The sequence below is a fragment of the Syngnathoides biaculeatus genome, chromosome 6 (genome assembly GCF_019802595.1).
Source record: "Syngnathoides biaculeatus isolate LvHL_M chromosome 6, ASM1980259v1, whole genome shotgun sequence".
Taxonomy (NCBI): domain Eukaryota; kingdom Metazoa; phylum Chordata; class Actinopteri; order Syngnathiformes; family Syngnathidae; genus Syngnathoides; species Syngnathoides biaculeatus.
This window is the reverse complement of record NC_084645.1, coordinates 7807618-7828673: the sequence shown is the minus strand read 5'-3', so window position 1 is coordinate 7828673 and position 21056 is coordinate 7807618. Positions and strand designations below refer to the sequence as shown.

At 42.0% G+C, this 21056-nt stretch overlaps 1 protein-coding gene across 1 annotated transcript in view; it reads left to right on the top strand.

Annotated features, from left to right (window-relative positions):
* Positions 1-20657, top strand: part of trhr2 (thyrotropin releasing hormone receptor 2) — a 32558-nt gene extending 11901 nt beyond the window's left edge. Inside the window, exons 5-6 of the mRNA XM_061823394.1 lie at positions 3941-4064; positions 15851-20657. Of these exons, the coding sequence (XP_061679378.1) occupies positions 3941-4064; positions 15851-16387 (661 nt within the window). The 3' untranslated portion in view covers positions 16388-20657. The remainder of the gene's footprint in view (positions 1-3940; positions 4065-15850) is intronic.
* Positions 20658-21056: the final 399 nt, after the last annotated feature.

The window sequence follows — 21056 nt, the reverse complement described above, 5'->3', positions numbered from 1 at the left end:
AGTGATAGGATGCGGGGAGTTATAAAGGCAACATAGAGAATAAAAATGCAAAGTTAGTTGGTCCTGATGACATACACTGTGGAGGTATGGAACAATCTAGGAGAGGTGGATATGGAACTTTTGACTATGTTTTTCAATGGAATTCTGAAGGATGAGAAGATACCACAGGAATGGAGGACAGGTGTACTGGTGACCATTCTTAAGAACAAGGGTGATGTGCAGATCTAATCTAACAATAGAGGAATAAAGTTGATGAGCCACATGATGATGTTATGTTGTGGAGGTTAGATTCAGTACAGAAGTGAGCATTTGTGAGCATGGTTTATTGTCCAGGAAGAGTATCACAAATACATTTGAGGGTGTTGATGTAGAAGTACAGAGTAGGTCAGAAGGAACTACAGTGAAGAAAATAAGTATTTGAACACCCTGCTATATTGCAAGTTCTCACATTTAGAAATCATGTAGGGGTTTGACATTTTCATTGTAGGTGGATGTCCACTGTGAGAGAGATAATCTAAAAAGAAAAATCCAGAAATCACAATGTATTGTTTTTTTAATGATTTATTTGTGTGATAGAGCTGCAAATTATATTTGAACACCTGTCTATCAGCTAGAATTCCGACCCTCAAATACCTGTTAGTCTGCCTTTAAAAGTCCACCTCCACTCCATTTAGGTCGTTAGCTGGATAAAGACAACTGTAGACCCTATATAATCAGTAAGACTCAAACTTTTAACATGGCCAAGACCAAAGAGCTGTCCAAAGACACCAGAGACAAAATTGTACAACTCCACATAGCTGGAAAGGGCCACGGAGAAATTGCCAAGCAGCTTGGTGGAAAAAAGGACCACTCTTGGAGCAATCATGAGAAAATGGAAGAAGCTAAACATCAATCTCAATCGGAGTGGAGCCCCATGCAAAATATTACCTCGTGGGGTCTCAATGATCCTTAGAAAGTTGAGGAATCAGCCCAGGACTACATGACAGGACTTGGTCAATGACCTGAAAAGAGCTGGGACCACAGTTTCCAAGGTGACTGTTGGTAATACACTATGACGTCATGGTTTGAAATCATGCATGCATGCTACTGAGAATAGTAAGTTTCTTTCGGCTTGTCCCTTTCGGGGTCGCCACAGCGTGTCATCTCAGATGACCGCACATATATATTTGGCACAATTTTTACGCCGGATGCCCTTCCTGACGCAACCCTTCTCAGGGAGTTGAGGCCCCAGTGGGATACGAACCCACAACCCCTGGTTTACCAAACCAGTGATCTAACCACTGAGCTACAGGGCCTCATGCATGCTACTGAGAATACTGCTCTCAAAATGGCTTTTGACAACGACTTATTCTTATCCAGGCAAGGCCCGTCTTAGGTTTGCCAATGACCATTTGGATGATACAAATGGGACTCCTGAGGCAGCTGATGGGTACTGACTACCCAGTAGAGGTTCTTTGACACACTGCATCGCTCATTGCTTTTCCATTCTCTTCCTCATCCTCCACCTCTTCCTACTCCTCCTCCCCCAATGGAAGCATGACATCTTCCTCTTCCTTCTCCTAGACCAGAACCCCCTCCTCACTGCCACCATGACTGGGATCACCGATTCCTTCAATAAACCCCTCTGCAGATGACCTTCATGGTTGATGTTGCCACTGCTAATAACAATAACTAACATTATTACTAAGGTGATCCAGGGAAAAGAAGGCCACACATAAATCCCTCACACACACACACGCACGCACACACACACACACACACCACACACACACACACACACACCACACACACACACACGTCATTTCCCCCTCTTTTTCACTCTCTCTCACTCTGTCTTTTCTCTGTCTTCTCTCTGACTCTCCCTCTTTTGAGTGGTTGACACTTCCTTATGTCAGCATAATCGCACTCATTTGTTCACATATTCATCCATTTTTATCCACTTATCCCAGGTTGGGTCACAGGGGCAGCAGCTTTAACAGGGAAGGCCAAAATTTCCTCTCAGCCACTTTGTTCAGCTCTTCCATGGGGACCCCGAGGCACTCCCAGGCCACCTGAGAGATGTAGTGTCTCCAGTGTGCCCTTGGTTGTCCTCGGGAGCTTCTCTTAGTGGAAGGTCCCTAGAAAACCTCACCAGGGAGGCATCAGGTACCTTAACCAGATGCCCGAGCCACCTTATCTGGCTCCTCATAATGCAGAAGACCAGTGGTTCGACTCTGAGCCCCTTCCTGATGATGGAGCTTTTCACCTTGTCTCTAAGGGAGAGCCTGAACACCCTCATTTCGGCATCATGTATACGCAATCTTATCCTTTCGGTCATGACCCACAGCTCATGAGCAGAGCTGAGGGTATTGACGTAAATGAACTAGTAAATCGAGTGCCTTTCAGCTCAGAATCAGAATCAGCTTTATTTGCCAATTGTGTAGTCAGTGCTGCCCTGGCACGACATTCAGAACAAAGAACAAACAAACTAACAAGAACAAGAGACATTCAGTTACAGATGTGTGAGATGCAGTCTTCTTCATTTGGAACAGTTACGAGTGCGAGTGCGTGAACGGCCCACATTATGTAAAGCTTATACAGAGTGCCCTTACCTAGTCACAGTTCCCGTTATAGACCAATGCAATTACAATTGTGCAAAGCGAGCAGTTTAAAGTGAGGAGTCGTGTGATAGTCTATAGAATATAATACTATTACTGATTCATCAGCAGTATATGAAGGTGTGTCCCACAATGGCACAAGGCAGAAAATAGTATTTCGCTGATCAATAATTTAATGACTTAATTACCAGAGGGGAGAAACTGTTTGAATGCCTGCTACTTTTGACTTGCATTGATCGGTAGCGCCTACCTGATGGAAGGAGCTGGGAGAGCAGGTGGCTAAGATGTGGACGGTCCGACAGGATCCTGCCTGCTCTGGAGCTAGTTCGAGTTCGTAGGGTCCATCGAATGGCGGTCGAAGACGCGATGCCCGGCTACAAACCGATTGTCATCCTTGACGGCTACCCAACCCCTGAGATGGACAAAACCGAAACCGATCTTCGGCGGGCCACAAGATCCAAACTGTCGCAACTCCGCTCCGGATGAAGCCGCATGCCCAATGACTGTATGGCTCATATCGACAATACTATCGTCAACCTCTGCCCGAAATGCGGACAGGGCCCTCACAATACACAGCACATCTTCAACTGCGCATCGCCTCCCACTACGCTGACCGTAATGGACCTGAAGAAACGCCTGAAGGAAGTGGCTGCATTCCTGGAACTAGAAGTCGACTGATCAATGCGATTGGCTGGCTACAACAACAACATAGGCCCCAGAACACTTGTGACCTTCTCGCAAATTGTTTTCTTCTTCCTGTGGGGGTCGTAACAGAAAACAATTGAGAAGCACTGTCCGAAGCGGGGGCGGTTCTGAAGACTGGGGTTCAAATCCCGGCCCCACCTGAGTAGAGTTTGCATGTTCTCCCTGTGCTTGTGTGGGTTTTCTCCGGGCACTCCAGTTTCCTCCCACATCCTAAAACCATGCATTGATTAGAGATTCGAAGTTGCCCCTTGGTGTGGTTCTGAGTGCGACTGTTGTCTGTCTCCATGTGCCCTGTGATTGGCTGGCAACTAATTCACCGTGTACCTAGCCTCCTGTCCGATGACAGCTGGGATTGGCTCCAGCACTCCCGCGACCCGGATAAGCAGCTCAGAAAATGGATGGATCCATGGATGTCCTAATGGGACAAGTCAAAGGGAAAAGAAGCTGTCCCTAAACGAGAGAGTATTATTTTTTACATTGCTAGCAAAATATTACAGCTTCATTTTGTGAGATACTCCAAAATTCTCACTCAGACCTTTTGTGTAAGTAATTAAATTCAAATAAAGATAAACTATTAAACAAAAATGGTACTATTTGGAATTTTACCAAGTTCTTACAGTATTCATGTTTATCTCTAGACCCCTTCCAAACCAACCTGAAATCATTGCACCCACATTGCGCCAAAGCTGCCGGGAAGTCACAGAAACAGGGAAAAGAGGTTGCCTACGCTGTCCGAAGAGTGCACTGTCCCCGAGGAAGCAGGTCTGTGCCCCAGTTGCACTATTACACTTTACCCATCAACTTATCCTTCTTAAACATTTGTAAAGAGACTCCTTGTATTCTTTAACTTTTTGTTCAACCCAATTTCCGAGTCAGCATTTTAATTTGTGGGGTCTGCAAAATCTTAAGGGGGAACTAGATATATATTTTTGTTTGGTTTGCAAAGCAGAATGCATGGAACACACATAGAAAACAAGGAACCAGAAAAGAAGCATCACCCTCTTTTCATGGTGAGCTGTGGTCATCCTGCAGCCGACTGCAAACTGTCCACATGTAGAATTGGAGAGCTTGGTAGTGAAGTGCAAGAAATATTGTCATTTGTGCGTGAATCTCAAAGATTGATAGAAGTACTAACACTGCAATCAAGTATAGACAATGGCCTCTCGGCCAGGTGGTTTAATGGCGCTCCCCTTCTTTTGCATTCCAAAGGAATGACAGCATAAATGGTTTGGTGCATGTCTTTACATTGGCACATACATACTTGAGTTTTCCACCCAAACACTGGCTAGTTTTTCCTGAAGGGTTTTTTATACTCACGCCTGTGGCAACCACGCTGACATCATTGCAGTTCTTCTGCAAGCAGTTTGCTTTTGTACTCGACAGTGTCATTAGAAATGATGTTGTCCACACTCACGGGGGTCACATCAAAACTAAAATGATCATACCACAGTAAACAGAATAGCATAACAAGCAAATAATAATAAAAAAAACAATTACTAAAGAAATAATTGACACAAAACATGCAATTTAAGTTATTTACTTCCTCCCAGCATGCTCACAGTATGTTTTGTGGAACTAAAGAAGTCCTTAATGCCGCAAAGCATGCTGGATGTAAATAGTGTTTAAAGTGAATGTTTTGTGTCGATTATTTTGTGTCAATTACTGTATTTCTTCAGTCATTGTTTTATTATTTTGATTATTTATTTTTGCTGTGGTGTGAAAATTTCAGTTTTGATGTGACACCGTGAATGTGAACATCACCAATAATGATTTGCCAACTCTGTCAGGGTGTGGAGCAATCTAAGTATTCTTCTGCTTAAAGATGTAAAATTAAAATTGTTCCTCACTGTCTTGTGATCACCATCATATGATAGCTTATATCAATGCTAAAGCACATGCTAGCATGCATGCTAACTATGTAACTGGTGTGTTCAAGTGTACTTCATTGGACGAGTCACAGAACAACATTTACACATTTGGGACTTGGCGTGGCACAGTGTAAGGTACCTTGTCTATTTAGGAGAGAATTTAAGACTTCTAAGTGCACCATATTGTTGTGAAAATACAGTACATTATGAAAACAAAATTGAGAGCAAAATCTGCAAATATGCAGGGGTTCCAAATGGTGAACTATAATGGGAAAGGGACATTTCATATACGTACTATATATATCTATTAATTTAAACAGCAACAAGAAAGAATCATCAAAAATTGTCACTTAAATTGCAAAATTCAAATTTACCACCCTCTTGGGTTTCAGAGGAATGTCCTTTGGAGAGATAAGACAAAGCTGGAGCTTTTCAGCATGTCATATCAGCATTAGTCTGGTGCAAAATATGTTGCCTTGGCTCAAAGAGCTTGGTTAGAGCTGCTGGTCATCCTTCACCACCAGGGTAGTCACCACACAATCACATATCAAAAAACAGAATATCGGGGATGACCAAGAATTGGACCATTCCGATATCCTATCGAGCATATGATGCAGGAGTTAGAACAGAAACCAGAATCAACTGACTATTTGCTCACAAAGAGTGGGCCAACACACCCATCACAAGTCTCAATGAAAGTTACTACAATAGTTTGATTGCAGTAACTACGTCAAAAGGTTGTACAACAAACTGCTAACTTAAAAGTACAATCCTCCTTTTCCCCGAGGCCAGTTCAATTCTGTTTAAAAATATCCTTTGGACCACAAAAATGAAGCAATAATGACTTTCATGGTGGCGCAGCTGGAAAGTGCCTCACAGTTTTGAGGACCCAGGTTCAATACCAGCCCTCCCTGTGTGGAGTTTGCATATTGTCCCCGTGCCTGAATGGGTTTACTCTTGGCACTCCAGTTTCCTCCCGCATCCCAAAAACATGCAACATTTATTGGACACTATAAATTGCCCCTAGGTGTGATTATGAGTGCAGCTGTTTGTCTTGATGTGCCCTTCAATTGGCTGGCCACCATTTCAGGGTGTACCCCGCCTCCTGCCAGTTGACAACTGTTATAGGCTCCAGCACTCCTGTGACCCCAGTGAGGATAAGTGGCTAATTTTTGATTTTGAGTTCTTATTACTTGTCAGTTTTGAATAAATACAGTGACCATTGTGATGTTTTGTTTTTCAATTGCAGGGTACCATCAATTTTGTCTGTTTGAAAATGACTTCTATCGGATGCCTCGATGAAACTAGCAGTCTAATCCAAACCACAAACTCCTCAATAATCCAATAGGTTCATGCTTCTCGATGTTTATCTTCCCAAGCAAATGACTTTATCTTGCTTAGATTTAGAGTCACTGCATGTGTTCCTGTCTGAGCACTGTGCCTGAAGTGCAAGTTTTAAAAGATTGCAATTTCCTGCAGTCAGGGGCCGCCATCTAAGAGCAGAAGATTTGCATAATGTGATTTTGGGTTGACAAAGAAGTGTGCTTAATACTTCTCATGATTTCACCCCCTCAGTTCTCCAAGAGACACTTTACACTCTTCCAGTCATCATTTCATAACCCAACTTAATCTGATAGGATATTGATAAACCTTCGCAGACTGAAGAATTGCACTATTATGAAAGGAGATTAAAACACTGTCAGATTTCTAAACAGTTTTAATCTTATTTGAGTCCCTATGGCAGTGATCTTCTGATGTGCATCTCTAAGAAGAAAATATGAGGACATTGTTGCTTGCGGGATTTTGACAGCACAAGTAAGCTAAATATGGTTTATGTTTTTCACTCGTGGTAGAGCTATTCGTCAATTTCTGGAGCGCCTTATTTTCTTATGTTGGACCCAAGAAGCCTGCCACCTTACCTTATCTGCATTTTCAAAATGGCCCAATGCTGTTTTGCTCATTATGACATTCAGTAATTAGAAAGCTGGCCCTCTCCTGTTAAATCAAATATTTTCCCGTGCATACACATTTGTGCCCTTCATCTACCTGCTGAGGTGGCTGCAGCTGGCTTACTGTACAGCCTGGACTTAGAACCTTATCTTAAAACACACTTATGACATGCCTCCTCTCAGAGAAAATAGTGAGAGGCACACAGCTTGATTTTTCCATTTTCTGGCCTTGGTGGAGAAAAGACAGACAGCTGCCTGAAAAGAAGCATACCCACTTGAGTTGTAAAGTCATGGGATAACAAAGGTGGGATGAAGGCTTTTCCAACAACAAATTGAGGGTGAGAGCAAAGAGGGGTAGCAGCGAAAGGTGTGCAGTATTATTGCAGACTGATAATGCTAATCATCGAAGGCTTACAGACTGCCTTTATTTCCACCTTTGCCTCTGTGGTGTTCAGAAATGTCTTTAGCTGTTACCATGGTCACTGTGTGATCACGGGGAATTTTTGAGAGGAGTAAGCCAAGGGAAGATGTACACAGACAAACACACAGCCGATTGACATAAAGTTGACTGACAATTGTTACCACAGTGAAGTACATTTGAGGGTTAAATAAACAAAATGAATTTATGAGAAAAGAATTAGCTGGAAGCGACACCAGTGTTACTTCTGGGTCATTCCCATTTACGGTTTAAGTGTTAAAATCAAACTACTAATCTGTCTTTTAAAGGAACAGCACGTGACTTTTTGTATGTATAAAATTTAGGAAAAGTGAAGAGAAACCTTTTTATTCTTCTCATAATCTGAAGGTTCCATCAATCCATTTTCCAAGCCATTTATCTCGACAAGATCGTGAGATTGCTGGAGCCAGTCCCAGCCAACTTCAGGTGAAAGGCAGACTACAACCTGAACTCGCTAGTCAGTCGCAGGGCACATATCGACACCATCACTGAGTGACATCACATTTATGTGTTGGACTAAAGTTGAACACTTCTTTTCTTCTTCTTCTTTTATATTTCGGCCTGTCCCGTTAGGGGTAGCCACAGCGTGTCATCTTTTTCCATTTAAGCCTATCTCGTGCATCCTCCTCTCTAACACCCACCGTCCTCATCTCCTCCCTCACAACTTCCATCAACCTTTTCTTTGGTCTTCCTCTCGCTCTTTTGCCTGGCAGCTCCATCCTCAGCACCCTTCTACCAAAATACTCACTCTCTCACCTCTGGAAATGTCCAAAGCATACAACTTTGCCTGTCCCTCTCTTGAGCTCATTTCTAATCCTATCCAACTTGTTCACACCAAGAAAACCTCAGCATCCTCATTTCTGCTACCTCCAGTTCTGCTTCCTGTTTTTTCTTCAGTGCCACTGTCTCTAATCCGTACATCATCGCCGGCCTCACCAATGTTTTATAAACTTTGCCATTCATCCTAGCGGATACTCTCTGTCACATGGAACACCAGATACGTTCCGCCGACTGTTCCACCCCCCTTGGACCCGTTTCTTAACTTCCTTACCACACTCACCATTGCTTTGTATTGTTGACCCCAAGTATTTGAAGTCGTCCACCCTCGCTATCTCTTCTCCCTAGAGCTTCACTCTTCCTCCTCCCCCCCTCTCATTCACGCACATATATTCTGTCTTACTTCAGTTAATTTTCATTCCTCTCCTTTCCAGTGCGTACCTCCATCTTTCTAACTGTTCCTCCGCCTGCTCCTTGCTTTCACTGCAGAGCACAATATCATATGCGAAGATCATGGTCCAAGGGGATTCCAGTCTAACTTCATCTGTCAGCCTATCCATTACTACTGCAAACAGGAAGGGGCTCAGCTCGGAACCCTGATGCAGTCTCACCTCCACCTTAAATTCTTCTGACACACCAACGGCATGTCTCACCGCTGTTCTGCTGCCCTCAGACATGTCCTGTACTATTCAAACATATTTCTCCGCTACACTAGACTTGCACATGCAGTACCACAGTTCCTCTCTTGGTACTCTGTCATAGACTTTCTCTAGGTCTACAAAGATACAATGTAGCTCCGTCTGACCTTCTCTGTACTTTTCCACGAGTATCCTCAATCAAATAATGCACCTGTGGTACTCTTTCTAGGCATGAAAGCATACTGTTGCTCCCAGATACTTACTTCTGTCCTGAGTTTAGCCTCCACTACTCTTTCCCATAACTTCATTGTGTGGCTCATCATCTTTATCCCTCAGTAGTTTCCACAATTCAGAACATCGCCTTTGTTCTGAAAAATGTGGACTGGCACACTTTTCCTCCATTTTTCTGGCATCTTCTCTCCCGCTAGTATTCTATTGACTAAGTTGGTCAAAAACTCCACAGCCACATCTCCAAATTGCTTCCATACCTCCACTCGTATGTCATCAGGACCAACAGTCTTTCCATTTTTCATTCTGTTCAGTGCCTTTCTAACTTCTCCCTTCCTAATCAATGCCACTTCCCGGTCATTCGCACTTGCCTCATCTACTCTACCTTATCTCCCATTTTCCTCATTCATTAACTTCTCAAAGTACTATTTCCATCTACTTATCACACGACTGGCACCAGTCAACATATTTCCATCGCTTTCCTTAATCACCTTTACTTGCTGTGCATCCTTCCCATCTCTATCCCTCTGACTGGCCAACCTGTAGAGATCATTTTCTCCTTCCTTCGTATCCAACCTGGAGTTAATGTCATCATATGCCTCATGTTTAGCCTTCTCCACCACTACCTATACCCTACGATGCATCTCGATGTATTCCTTACGCCTCTCCTCAGTTCTCTCTATGTCCCACTTCTTCGCTAATCTCTCTCCTTGGATGACTTCCTGTATTTTGGGGTTCCACCACCAAGTCTCCTTCTCCCCTTTCCTACCAGAAAACAACCCAAGTACCCTCCTGCCTGCCTCTCTGAATACCTTGGCAGTAGTATTTCAGTTTTCTGGGAGCTCTTCCTGACCATTTAGAGCCTGTCTCACCTCTTTCTGAAAGGCCACACAACATTCTTCCTTTCTCAACTTCCACCACCTGATTTTCTTCTCTACCTTTGTCTTCTTAATCTCTCCTACCCGCTACCGGTAATCCTGCACACCACCATCCTCTACTGTCGAGCCACACTCTCCCCCACCACTACCTTACAGTCTGTAACCTCCTTCAGATTACATTGTCTGCACAAAATATAATATACCTGTGTGCTTCTACCGCCGCTTTTGTAGGTCACTCTATGTTCCTGTCTCTTCTGGAAATAAGTGTTCACCACTGCCAATTTCATCCGTTTTGCGAAGTCCACTCCCATCTGCCCCACAAAATTCCTTTGCTGGATGCCGTACTTACCCATCACTTCTTCATCGCCCCTGTTTCCTTCACCAACATGTCCATTGAAATCTGCACCAATCACAACTCTCTCTCTGTCTGGGATGCTCAGGACTACTTTGTGTAGTTCCTTCCAGAATTTCTCATTCAACTCAAGGTCACATCCTACCTGTGGGGCATAGCCGTAATCACATTATACATAGCACCCTCAATTTCAAGTTTCATCATCACTCGATCTGATACTCTTTTCACCTCCAAGACATTCTTAGCCAGCTCTTCTTTTAAAGTAACCCCTACTTTATTTCTATTCCCATTTACTCCATGATAAAATAATTTCAACCATGCACCTAAACTTCTAGCCTTACTCCCTTTCCACTTGACACAATGTAGCTCCTTCTGACCTTCTCTGTACTTTTCCAATAGCATCCTCATGGCAAATAACACATCTATGGCACTCTTTCTAGGCATGGAACCATACTGTTAGTCGCAGGTACTTACTTCTGTCCTGAGTCTAGCCTCCACTACTCTTTCCCATAACGTCATTGTGTGGCTCATCAACTTTATTCCTCTATGAATCCCACAGCTCTGCAAATCACCTTTTTTCTTAAAAATGGGAACTCGCACACTTTTCCTCTATTCTTCAGCCATCTTCTTGCCTACTAGTATTCTGTTGAATAAGTTGGTCAAAAATTCCACAGCCACCTCGATAAATTGTTTCCATACCGCCACAGGTATGTCATCAGCTCCTTTCCATTTTCCATCCTCTTTAGTGTCTTCTTGACTGCCCCCTTACTAATCATTCCCATTTCATGGTATTTCACACTTGCCTCTTCTACACTTCCTTCTCTCTCATTTTCTTCATTCATCAAATTCTCACAGTATTCTATCCATCTATTTAGGACACTACTGGCACCAGTCAACACATTTCTATCTCTTTCCTTATTCACCCTTACCTGCTGCACATCCTTCCCATCTCTATCCAACGCTGGACAACCAGAAGAGACCCTTTTCTCCTTCTGTCGTGTCTAACCTGGTGTGCATGTCGTCATATGCCTCTTGTTTAGCCTTCACCACCTCTACCTTTACCCTACGTCTGATCTCAATGTATTCCTTTCGCCTTTCCTCAGTCCTTTCAGTGTCCCACTTCTTCGCTAATCTCTTTCCTTGTATGACTTCCTGTATTATGGGGTTTCACCACCAAGTCTCCTTCTCCCCTTTCCTACCAGAAGACATACCAAGTACTCTCCTGCCTGTCTATCTGATAACTTGGGCTTTAGTAGTCCAGTGTTCCGGGAGCTCCTCCTGTCCATCGAGAGCCTGTCTCACCTCATTACAAAAGCTCGCACAATATTCTTCCTTTCTCAGCTTCCACCACATGGTTCCCTGCTCTACCTTTGTCTGTCTTCTTAATCTTTATACCCACCACCAAAGTCATCCTACACACCACACCTATGCTGTCGAGCTACACTTTACCATACAGTCTGTAACCTCCTTCAGATGACATCGTCTTCACAAAATATAATCCACCTGCGTGTTTCTACCTCCACTCTTGTAGGCCACTCTATGTTCCTGGCTATTCTGGAAAAATAATGTTCACTACAGCCATTTCCATTCATTTTGCAAAGTTCAGCACCATCTGTCCCTCAGTTCCTTTTGGATGCCGTACTTACCCATCACTTCTTCATTGCTCCTGTTTCCTTCACCAACATGTCCATTGAAATCTGCACCAATCACAACTCTCTCTCTGTCTGGGATGCTCAGGACTACTTTGTGTAGTTCCTTCCAGAATTTCTCATTCAACTCAAGGTCACATCCTACCTGTGGGGCATAGCCGTAATCACATTATACATAGCACCCTCAATTTCAAGTTTCATCATCACTCGATCTGATACTCTTTTCACCTCCAAGACATTCTTAGCCAGCTCTTCTTTTAAAGTAACCCCTACTTTATTTCTATTCCCATTTACTCCATGATAAAATAATTTCAACCATGCACCTAAACTTCTAGCCTTACTCCCTTTCCACTTGCTCTCTTGGATGCACAATATATTAACGTTTTTCCTAATCAACATGTCAACTAACTCCTGAGCTTTTCCTGTCATAGTCCCAACATTCAAAGTCCCTACACACAGCTGTATGGTCTGTGCATTCCTCTTCTTCTGCTGCTGACTAAGCCGCTTTCCTCCTCTTTTTTGCCTTCGATCTACATTATCTGAATTTCTACCGACGCCATGTAGATTAACAGTTCCGGGGGAAGGCATAGGAAGCTCGGGTCATGACCTAATTGTTATGGAATTCGTATGATGAACGATCATTTATGTTTGGCAAAGTGTTACGCCGGATGCCCTTCCTGGCGGAACCATCTGCATTTATCCGGGCTTGGGACCGGCTGACAGGGAGCACAATATTGTGCTGCCCAACGCGCTGCAGATAGTCAAAAAAGAAGAAGCAATGAAATAAACAAAGTCAGCACATAAGATACACAATTCACATACTTCCTATCCATCCATCCATTTTTTTGCCGCTTTTCCTCACGAGGGTCATGGGGAGTGCTGGAGCCTATCCAAGCTGTCAACGAGGTGAAGGCAGGGTACACCCTGAACTGGTTTCCAGCCAATCGCAGGCAACATAGAGACAAACAACCACACTCACAATCACACCTCGGGGTAATTTAGAGTGTCCAATTAATTTTTTGCATGTTTTTGGAGATGTGGGAGGAAACCGGAGGGCCTGGAGGAAAACCACGCAGACACGGGGAGAACATGCAAACTACATACTACCTAATCTATGTTAAAGTTAAGGTCAAATGAAAGCAATCACATAAACACTGTCAACACATAAGGTACACAAATCACATACTACTTGTGTGAAAATGTAAAGGATATGGCAATTTAAAGGGGAAATCCACTGGTTTGCATTAACAATGTATCCAATAGGTCATGTAATATGTACTCTATTTTGAGCATGTGATGTTAAATACTCTCATTTAATCCTGTTTTGTGAAGATTTTTATCAACAATTATGAATTTTCAGGGCCGCTGCCATTTTCGCAAGTCACATGACCTACATGCGCAGATGTGACATGTTATGTGCCGCAACAAAGGCTTGGTTACATGGGACACCATTTATGCCCAGCGCTGATTTCTCAGATCTATCCTCATCTGATGAAGAAATTGAAATGTGAGTGGCACAGCTCCGGGCCTCGGGGGAGATGTGGCCTTGTTCCCCGAGCCGTGTGAGCGAGCCCCGGGGCTCGGGGGAGCTGTGAGCTCGCTCCCCGTGCCCCAGACCTCATGGCTGTGTATGGAAGTATTCCTCCGTCTTCCCGATCAACCGAGTGGCCGAACCGCTCACGGCTGTGTATGGAAGTATTCCTCCGTCTTCCCGATCAACCGATGCTATCTCTTCATCAGATGATGATAGATCCAAGAAATCAGCGCTGGGCATAAATAGTGTCCCATGTAATAGAGCCTTTGTTGCGGCACGTAACACGTCACATCCATGCACGTGGTCATGTGACTTGCGAAAATGGCAGCGCCCTTGAAAAATTGTAATTGTTGATGAAAATCTTCTCAAAACACTATTAAATGAGAGAGGATTTAACATCACATTGTTAAAATAGAGTATATATTATGTGATCTATTGGATACATTATTAATCCAAACCAGTGAATTTCCCCTTCAAAGGATGCGTGGATGGAAGGGATTCAAACCACAATGGCCCTCACTCTAGTAGTTGAAGGTTGAGTTCACGTTCGATGTTTGGTCTTTGTTGTATACTCTACGTAGGTAATATTGTGAGTGTGCTCGGCTAACCTGGGCTGAGCAGCTTCAACGCGAACAATATGGCACCAATTTGGGCACTAAAGTGTATTAAGATAAGACCCATTAAATTGCCTATAAGTCCTCACGGCCCTCGTCATACAAGTTATGAAGTTACTCACGTTCGATGTTTCTTCAACATCCACGAATTGATCACAAACGTGTCTCGTTGTTAGCAAGCTAAACTAAGGAATACTAGGCTGATAAGGATGTTTAAGTTGACGTTTCCACTCACCTACTTCTTATGAGTACTCACGATCCCCGTTGTATATGATACGTAGGTTTTGCAGGATGTGTAGATACTAGCGTTTCACGTTTTCCTCCTCAGTAAATATTAGAAAACAGACACGTTTTGTTGTTAGTGGTCCAGGCTAGGCTAACCCAGGCCGAGCAGCTTTGACGCAAATTATATGGCTCCAATTTGGGTACTCAGATTGCAGAGATGGTGATTTTAGTCCACTGAAGTCGTTGCCAGGAGCGTCTCACGTCGAGTAGTCACAACATTTGGTCCAAATTCAGCACGATTTTTTGAATTACGATCTGGCTGGCCAGAGCTTCCTGTTTGAACTGCTACCAGTTGGATTACCGGAAGCAAAAGCCCCATTTTTTTAATAGTATGTGATTGTGTTTTTTTTTTTTTTTTTTTATGATTGCTGTATGTATTGGAAATTTTGTATGAATACGAAAACACAAAATTACGTATGAATACGAACAATCTTAGAGTTTTATTGATTGGGAGTTCTCCCGAAATTCCTAATTGCCACCCCACCCTTTGTCAGTCACTACTGCCTATCATTCACAGTACATACACAGGACAGCACAGCACATGTGGCATTTAGCAGTTAGCCAAAATGGAAAAAATTCATTCATCTGTATTGTTATAAAAGATGATGCACATTTATAAGTACAAAAAGATATTAACAGGGTATGTAGCATCATAGCTAGAGAACGATAAAGTTTACAATTCATAGTATTTTAATGATTCCAGAGAGAACAATTGAGTTTGAGTCTTGTACCTCTAAAAAAAACTCAAACTTGTACCTGCTATGTTATACCTTTTTACATTGGTTGCACTGTTGAGTGAAAATTGTTCTCATGTTCTTCTACGGTATTTCTTATTTTCCTTATTGCCTAGCATGCTAATATTATGTTGGCTTTATTGTTTTAAATACTGACTATGAGGAGTGTTGTTAACAAAAGGCATTAATAAGTTAAGAAAGAAGTCATTAAACAATTGATACTTTAAAATCGAACATTTACAAAACTCATTTACATTTGAATCTGTAGCTTAACTCTAAAAACACTTGTTGAGGCTGGTAAGTGTTTTGGAATAAATATTCAAGAAAAATCCCTCCTAAAATTAAAACAAAGCAAACCTTGTGATGCTCACAACTGATCTACACTAACAAGTACTGTTTAATGCCAGGAATTAAAAAAAAAAAATGCTTTTTGTATTTTACCCTTTGAAATATTACAACAATTGGAAATTGGTTTTCAAGTCTTTACTATTTATTGTACGAGATACAGCCCATTAATTGTGTGATTGTAGTAACTCATAACTAAATTGTTTAATGTGGTCTCTCTTCTTTACCTCCTCTCTACAGGTAACAAAGATGTTAGCTGTAGTGGTGATCCTATTTGCTCTGCTGTGGATGCCCTATCGAACATTAGTCTTGATCAACTCTTTTGTGTCCACACCCTATCTGGACTCCTGGTTCCTATTATTTTGTCGGACATGCATCTATGCCAACAGTGCGATCAACCCTGTGATATACAATGCCATGTCTCAGAGGTTTCGCTTAGCATTTCGTGGCTTGTGCAACTGCAAGCAGCAAGGAGGAAAGCGGAGGACATTGTCAGCCATTCCTCCCTCTTTCAATACCAGCCGTGATCCACAAACTAATATCAGTGGACCCAGCGAAGAACCCAAAAGAGCTGTTCTAAATACTGCTTCAGAATTAAACAGAAATCATGACGGAAACAGTCATCAAGTGACAAAGTTTATTAATGGCGACAAAGCAGGCTGTGTTATCAAGGAAGCAGCTTATTGTTTAGATGTCAGTTACATTGAGATGTCCCTGCTAAGTGATGTGAAAGGGACCCCATCAAACGATAACCCATTTCATGTTCCTGACACATAAAAAAAATCTCAGCCGCATGCTACATTAAGATATTGACATATTGATTTGAAATACCCTTCTCTTGATTGATATATTGTGAAAAAAATCCCAATGACAAGAAATGTTTAAGTGTTGAGTTTTGAAGGAGATTCCCCTTGCACAGTCCCACATGAAGAGATGAAAGATGATCAAAGTCAAAGTGGCATGGAAAATGTCTTTAAATATAAACTGAACTGGCAATCTTTTTTTTCTTATTGCTTAACAAACTATGGTAACCCAAAACACAGCATACTTCGGAGAAGTGATGTGCAGTGAGTTTCAATGCTGGTGAGGAACAGTCAGTCAGATTTTCAAATTTACAAGGCAAACAGTGTAGCGTATTTGCCTTTGGACTGAGATTAAAAACTGGTTGATTGGTATTTTCTGACCTGATGTTTGAACCATATCTTTAATTAGATCTGGAGTATGTCTTCCTTTATTAGTTGGATCCCATTTTTATTAATTATGTAGTTTTGTTTAAGTTCAGATATACATCTTCCGTGCAATACATCTTCTGTGCAAAATTTCAGAATGAACGGAATATAGCTAGCTAGATTGCTGCGTACAGTATAAAAAACATAGCAGTAACGTGAACTTGAATGCCCTCTTTAGTTTGGCATAGTCCTGTCTGCCTCACTCTGCACTTTTGTATTAATTTTATTTCTTGGGTTTCAAAACACACAACCATTAAATGCACCAGCCTGAGTGCTTTTGTTCAGGATTAGTTCTCCAAAGGAAGGAGTTTAAAATGAATTCTCTTTGTTGAAGAAAAAAAAAGCTACACATTTTCAACACGAGCCAAATATGAAATCAGTATACAACACCAGCCCCATTTCTCTCTTTTCTTTTAATTCTCAACAATCTTTTAGGGATTATTCTCTTCTGTGAGAGTTACATTGCGCGGTTTGAAGCAGTCAGAATCTGATATATCAAGGATGCAACTCGTTGAACCAAATGAATCTGTTGGATGTCAGGTTTTTCTCAACTGTTAGCAGAGTACTGGCATGAGCTTGCAGTTGTTGGCCATAATGCTGAGAGAAAAGCACATACTGTACAGTGCCTTGTGAAAGTATTCGGCCCCTTTGAACTTTTCAATTGCAATTACAGCTGCAAGTTGCTTGGGGTATGTCTCTATCAGTTTTGCACACCAAGAGACTGAAATTCTTCCCCATTCTTCCATGCAAAACAGCTTGAGCTCAGTGAGGTTGGGTGGAAAGCATTTGTGATCAGCTCTGCCCACAGATTCTCGATTGGATTCAGGTCTGGACTTTGACTTGGCCATTCTAACACCTGGATACCTTCATTTGTGAACCATTCCGTTGTAGATTTGGCTTTATGTTTTGGATCATTGTCTTGTTGGAAGATAAATCTCCGTCCCAGTCTCAGGTCTTTTGCAGACTCCAACAGGTTTTCTTGCAGAATGGTCCTGTATTTGGCTTTATTCATCTTCCCATCACTTTGAACCATCTTCCCCGGCGCAAACCATGACGCTGCCACCACCATGTTTGACAGTGGGGATGGTGTGTTCAAGGTGATGAGCTGTGTTGCTTTTACGCCAAACATATCATTTTGCATTGTGGCCAAACAGTTCGATTTTGCTTTCATCTGACCAGATCACCTTCTTCCACATGGTAGGTGTGTCTCCCAGGTGGCTTGTGGCAAACTTTAAACAAGTCATTGTATGGGTATCTTTTAGAAATGGCTTTCTTCTTGCCACTCTTCCATAAAGGCCAGATTTGTGCAGTGTACGACTGATTGTTGTCCTTTGGACAGACCCACCTCAGCTGGAGATCTCTGCATTTCATTCAGAGTGATCATGGGCCTCTTGGCTGCATCTCTGATCAGTCTTCTCCTTGTTCGATTAAAAGTTTAAAGGGACGGCCGGGTCTTGGTAGATTTGAAGTGGACTGATACTCCTTCCATTTCAATATGATTGCTTGCACAGTTCTCCATAAGGTGTTTAAAGCTTGGGAAATCTTTTTGTATCCAAATCCAACTTTAAACTTCTCCACAACAGTATCGCAGACCTGCCTGGTGTATTCCTTGGTCTTCATGTTGCTCTCTGCACTTTAAACAGAACCCTGAGACTATCACATAGCAGGTGCATTTATACGGAGACTTAATTACACACAGGTGGATTCTATTTATCATCATCAGTCAACATTGGATCATTCAGAGATCCTCACTGAACTTCTGGAGTGAGTTTGCTGCACTGAACGTAAAATAATATTGCATGCCCCACTTTTCAGTTTTTTATTTGTTAAAAAAGTATAAAATATCCCATAAATTTTGTTCCACTTCATGATAATGCCCCACTTTGTTGATTCTTGACAAAAAAAAGAAAATTTTATATCTTTATGTTTGAAGCCTGAAGTGTGGCGAAAGGTTGAAAAGTTCAAGGGGGCCGAATACTTTCACAAGGCACTGTACATACCAGTTGAATGCAGAGCATTGTGTTCTCCGACACCATTTAAAATATAGTTAAGCTAGTGTGACTCGGGGGAGGGACAATGAGGGACAATCACAGTGTACTATACATTACCTGGAACCAAGCCGTTTGTCAAACCTTTAAAGGGGAACTAATGTAAAAACTTTCTGATTGATTAGATGTGTGGATCTTTATCAGCTGCTGTTCAATTAAATCTGATGTTTCCACTATTGCAAGATTGGGAATTTCCAACAATGTGCCAATTCCTGCTCACTTTATTGACTAAAAAACATACAGTCAGTAATTATTCTCCAACGACCCATGTATTTTATCCCTTTGCATGTACATAAACTGCAAATAACTGTGATCATAAACATCATCAACAACACTACACATGACGGGAAGTCAGAGTAATGAGTCAAATTTAATTGAACTTACTAATTATTACATTTTATGTCCCCAGAATTGCAGTGGTTTCTGTTTAAATACTTGTTTGAAGGTTTAAGCAAGTATTCATGCTAATACTGATTGAAAACAGACATGAATCTACACCCAGTCAGTCAAATTTAGTATTTGATCCAATGTTAGTAATATTTAAATCCTAACTTTGTGAGGTTGCTGTTCTTTTCCATTGGCCGTCACATTTTTATTTTATTGTGACCTGTCCTATTTGGCTGCTAGGTCAAGCAAAATGGAAACCCTGTATCCCTTTTGAGCCAGAAAGATTTTACTGTGCAATAGACGATTGCAGATTTATTTATTTTTTTAATACTGCCACACTGGTTCTTTGTATTATGATGGCTATTTATTGAAAATTGCAGTCAGAGAGAATGAGGTCTTAAAGTGGAGGGACAGGAAAGAAAAGGGAGAGGACACAGAGGAAATAAACAAACAAAACAAAAAGACAGTACGCTAGCTTTAAGAATGTAAACCAAACAAAGGAATACAGACATACAACAGTGTTACATTGGATTCAAGATTTGGACAGGACAGCCTGTGAAAAAAGAACAGGAAATGTAGGACAGGAAAGGAGGGGAAGAGACCAGGACAAGTGTAGAAGACCAGGCTGTGTAACTGGAGTGTGCTGCGAGTGGCTGTGTACTTTAACATCTGAACAGATGTGAGAGGACATCACAAGTGTCACAAAAGTTATTTTGGCAATGAGGGAGTTGACCCACACAAGGCACCTAAGTCCCAGGGGTGTGTGTCTGTGATAACATGCAAGTGAATTGACACCACCTTTCATGCACAATAAACGATAGAGGTGCCCTGGAATTGCTGTGTCAGCTTATTAGGGACCGAAGACCCTCCCCCACCCAGCTGATAAGGGAGGGCAGGCCCAGCGGCCCACCTGAGAATGGCTTGCTTGAAAATACCACCCACATGAAAGGATACGGGGCGGTCCACCTGTCCCACCGAAGCATTGTTACATTCAGTTAATATGTTCGGACTGCCTTGTAAACACAGCCCCTTCTAGTGTAAATCTTTCTGAGTTGATAATTTGTATGTTTTGAAGTTATGAGTCTCAGACTATTTCCAGATATTTCTGTATAGAGGGAAAAATGTAAAGTATGAGTTTAATCAAAATTATCACTGGATTTAATTGTATAATGCTTTGAATTAAATGTCATACCTGATGACATTTTGTGTGATGCAAATATGTATTGTGTATTTTTTTATTGACATTTTAAAAGTCTGGATTTCACAAGGTGAAGCGTTTATTAACTGTGATAATCAGCCCTGGAAAGCTGCTTTCTTTGTATACCATGTTCAATGCGTTGTAATCATCTATATTTGAATAGTTTATTTTAAATTGACTTTATTTCTCTTTGAAATATTGTACTGTAGTTGCCATTTGTGCATGCATAGTAACTTCTCATAGAATCAATGTCAATAAATAGTGCAGGGACTCTTTTAGTCACAGTTTATTTCTAAATAAGTTAATTCTGTTTAAAAAAAAAAAGGAACTGAGAGGGAATTAGAAAAACAACACATCCATCCATCCATCTTCTACCGGTTTGGGTCACAGGGGCTGGAGCTCGAGCAGGGATGCCCAGACTTCCCATTCCGCAGCCACTTCATCCAGAGCTTCGAGTGGGTCCTGAGGGATTCCCAGGCCAGCCGAGAGATGACGTCTCTCCAGTGTTTCTGGGTCATTACCGGGGTCTCTTTCCGATGAGACATGCCGGAAATACCAGGGAGGTGTCTGGAAGATGCCCCAGC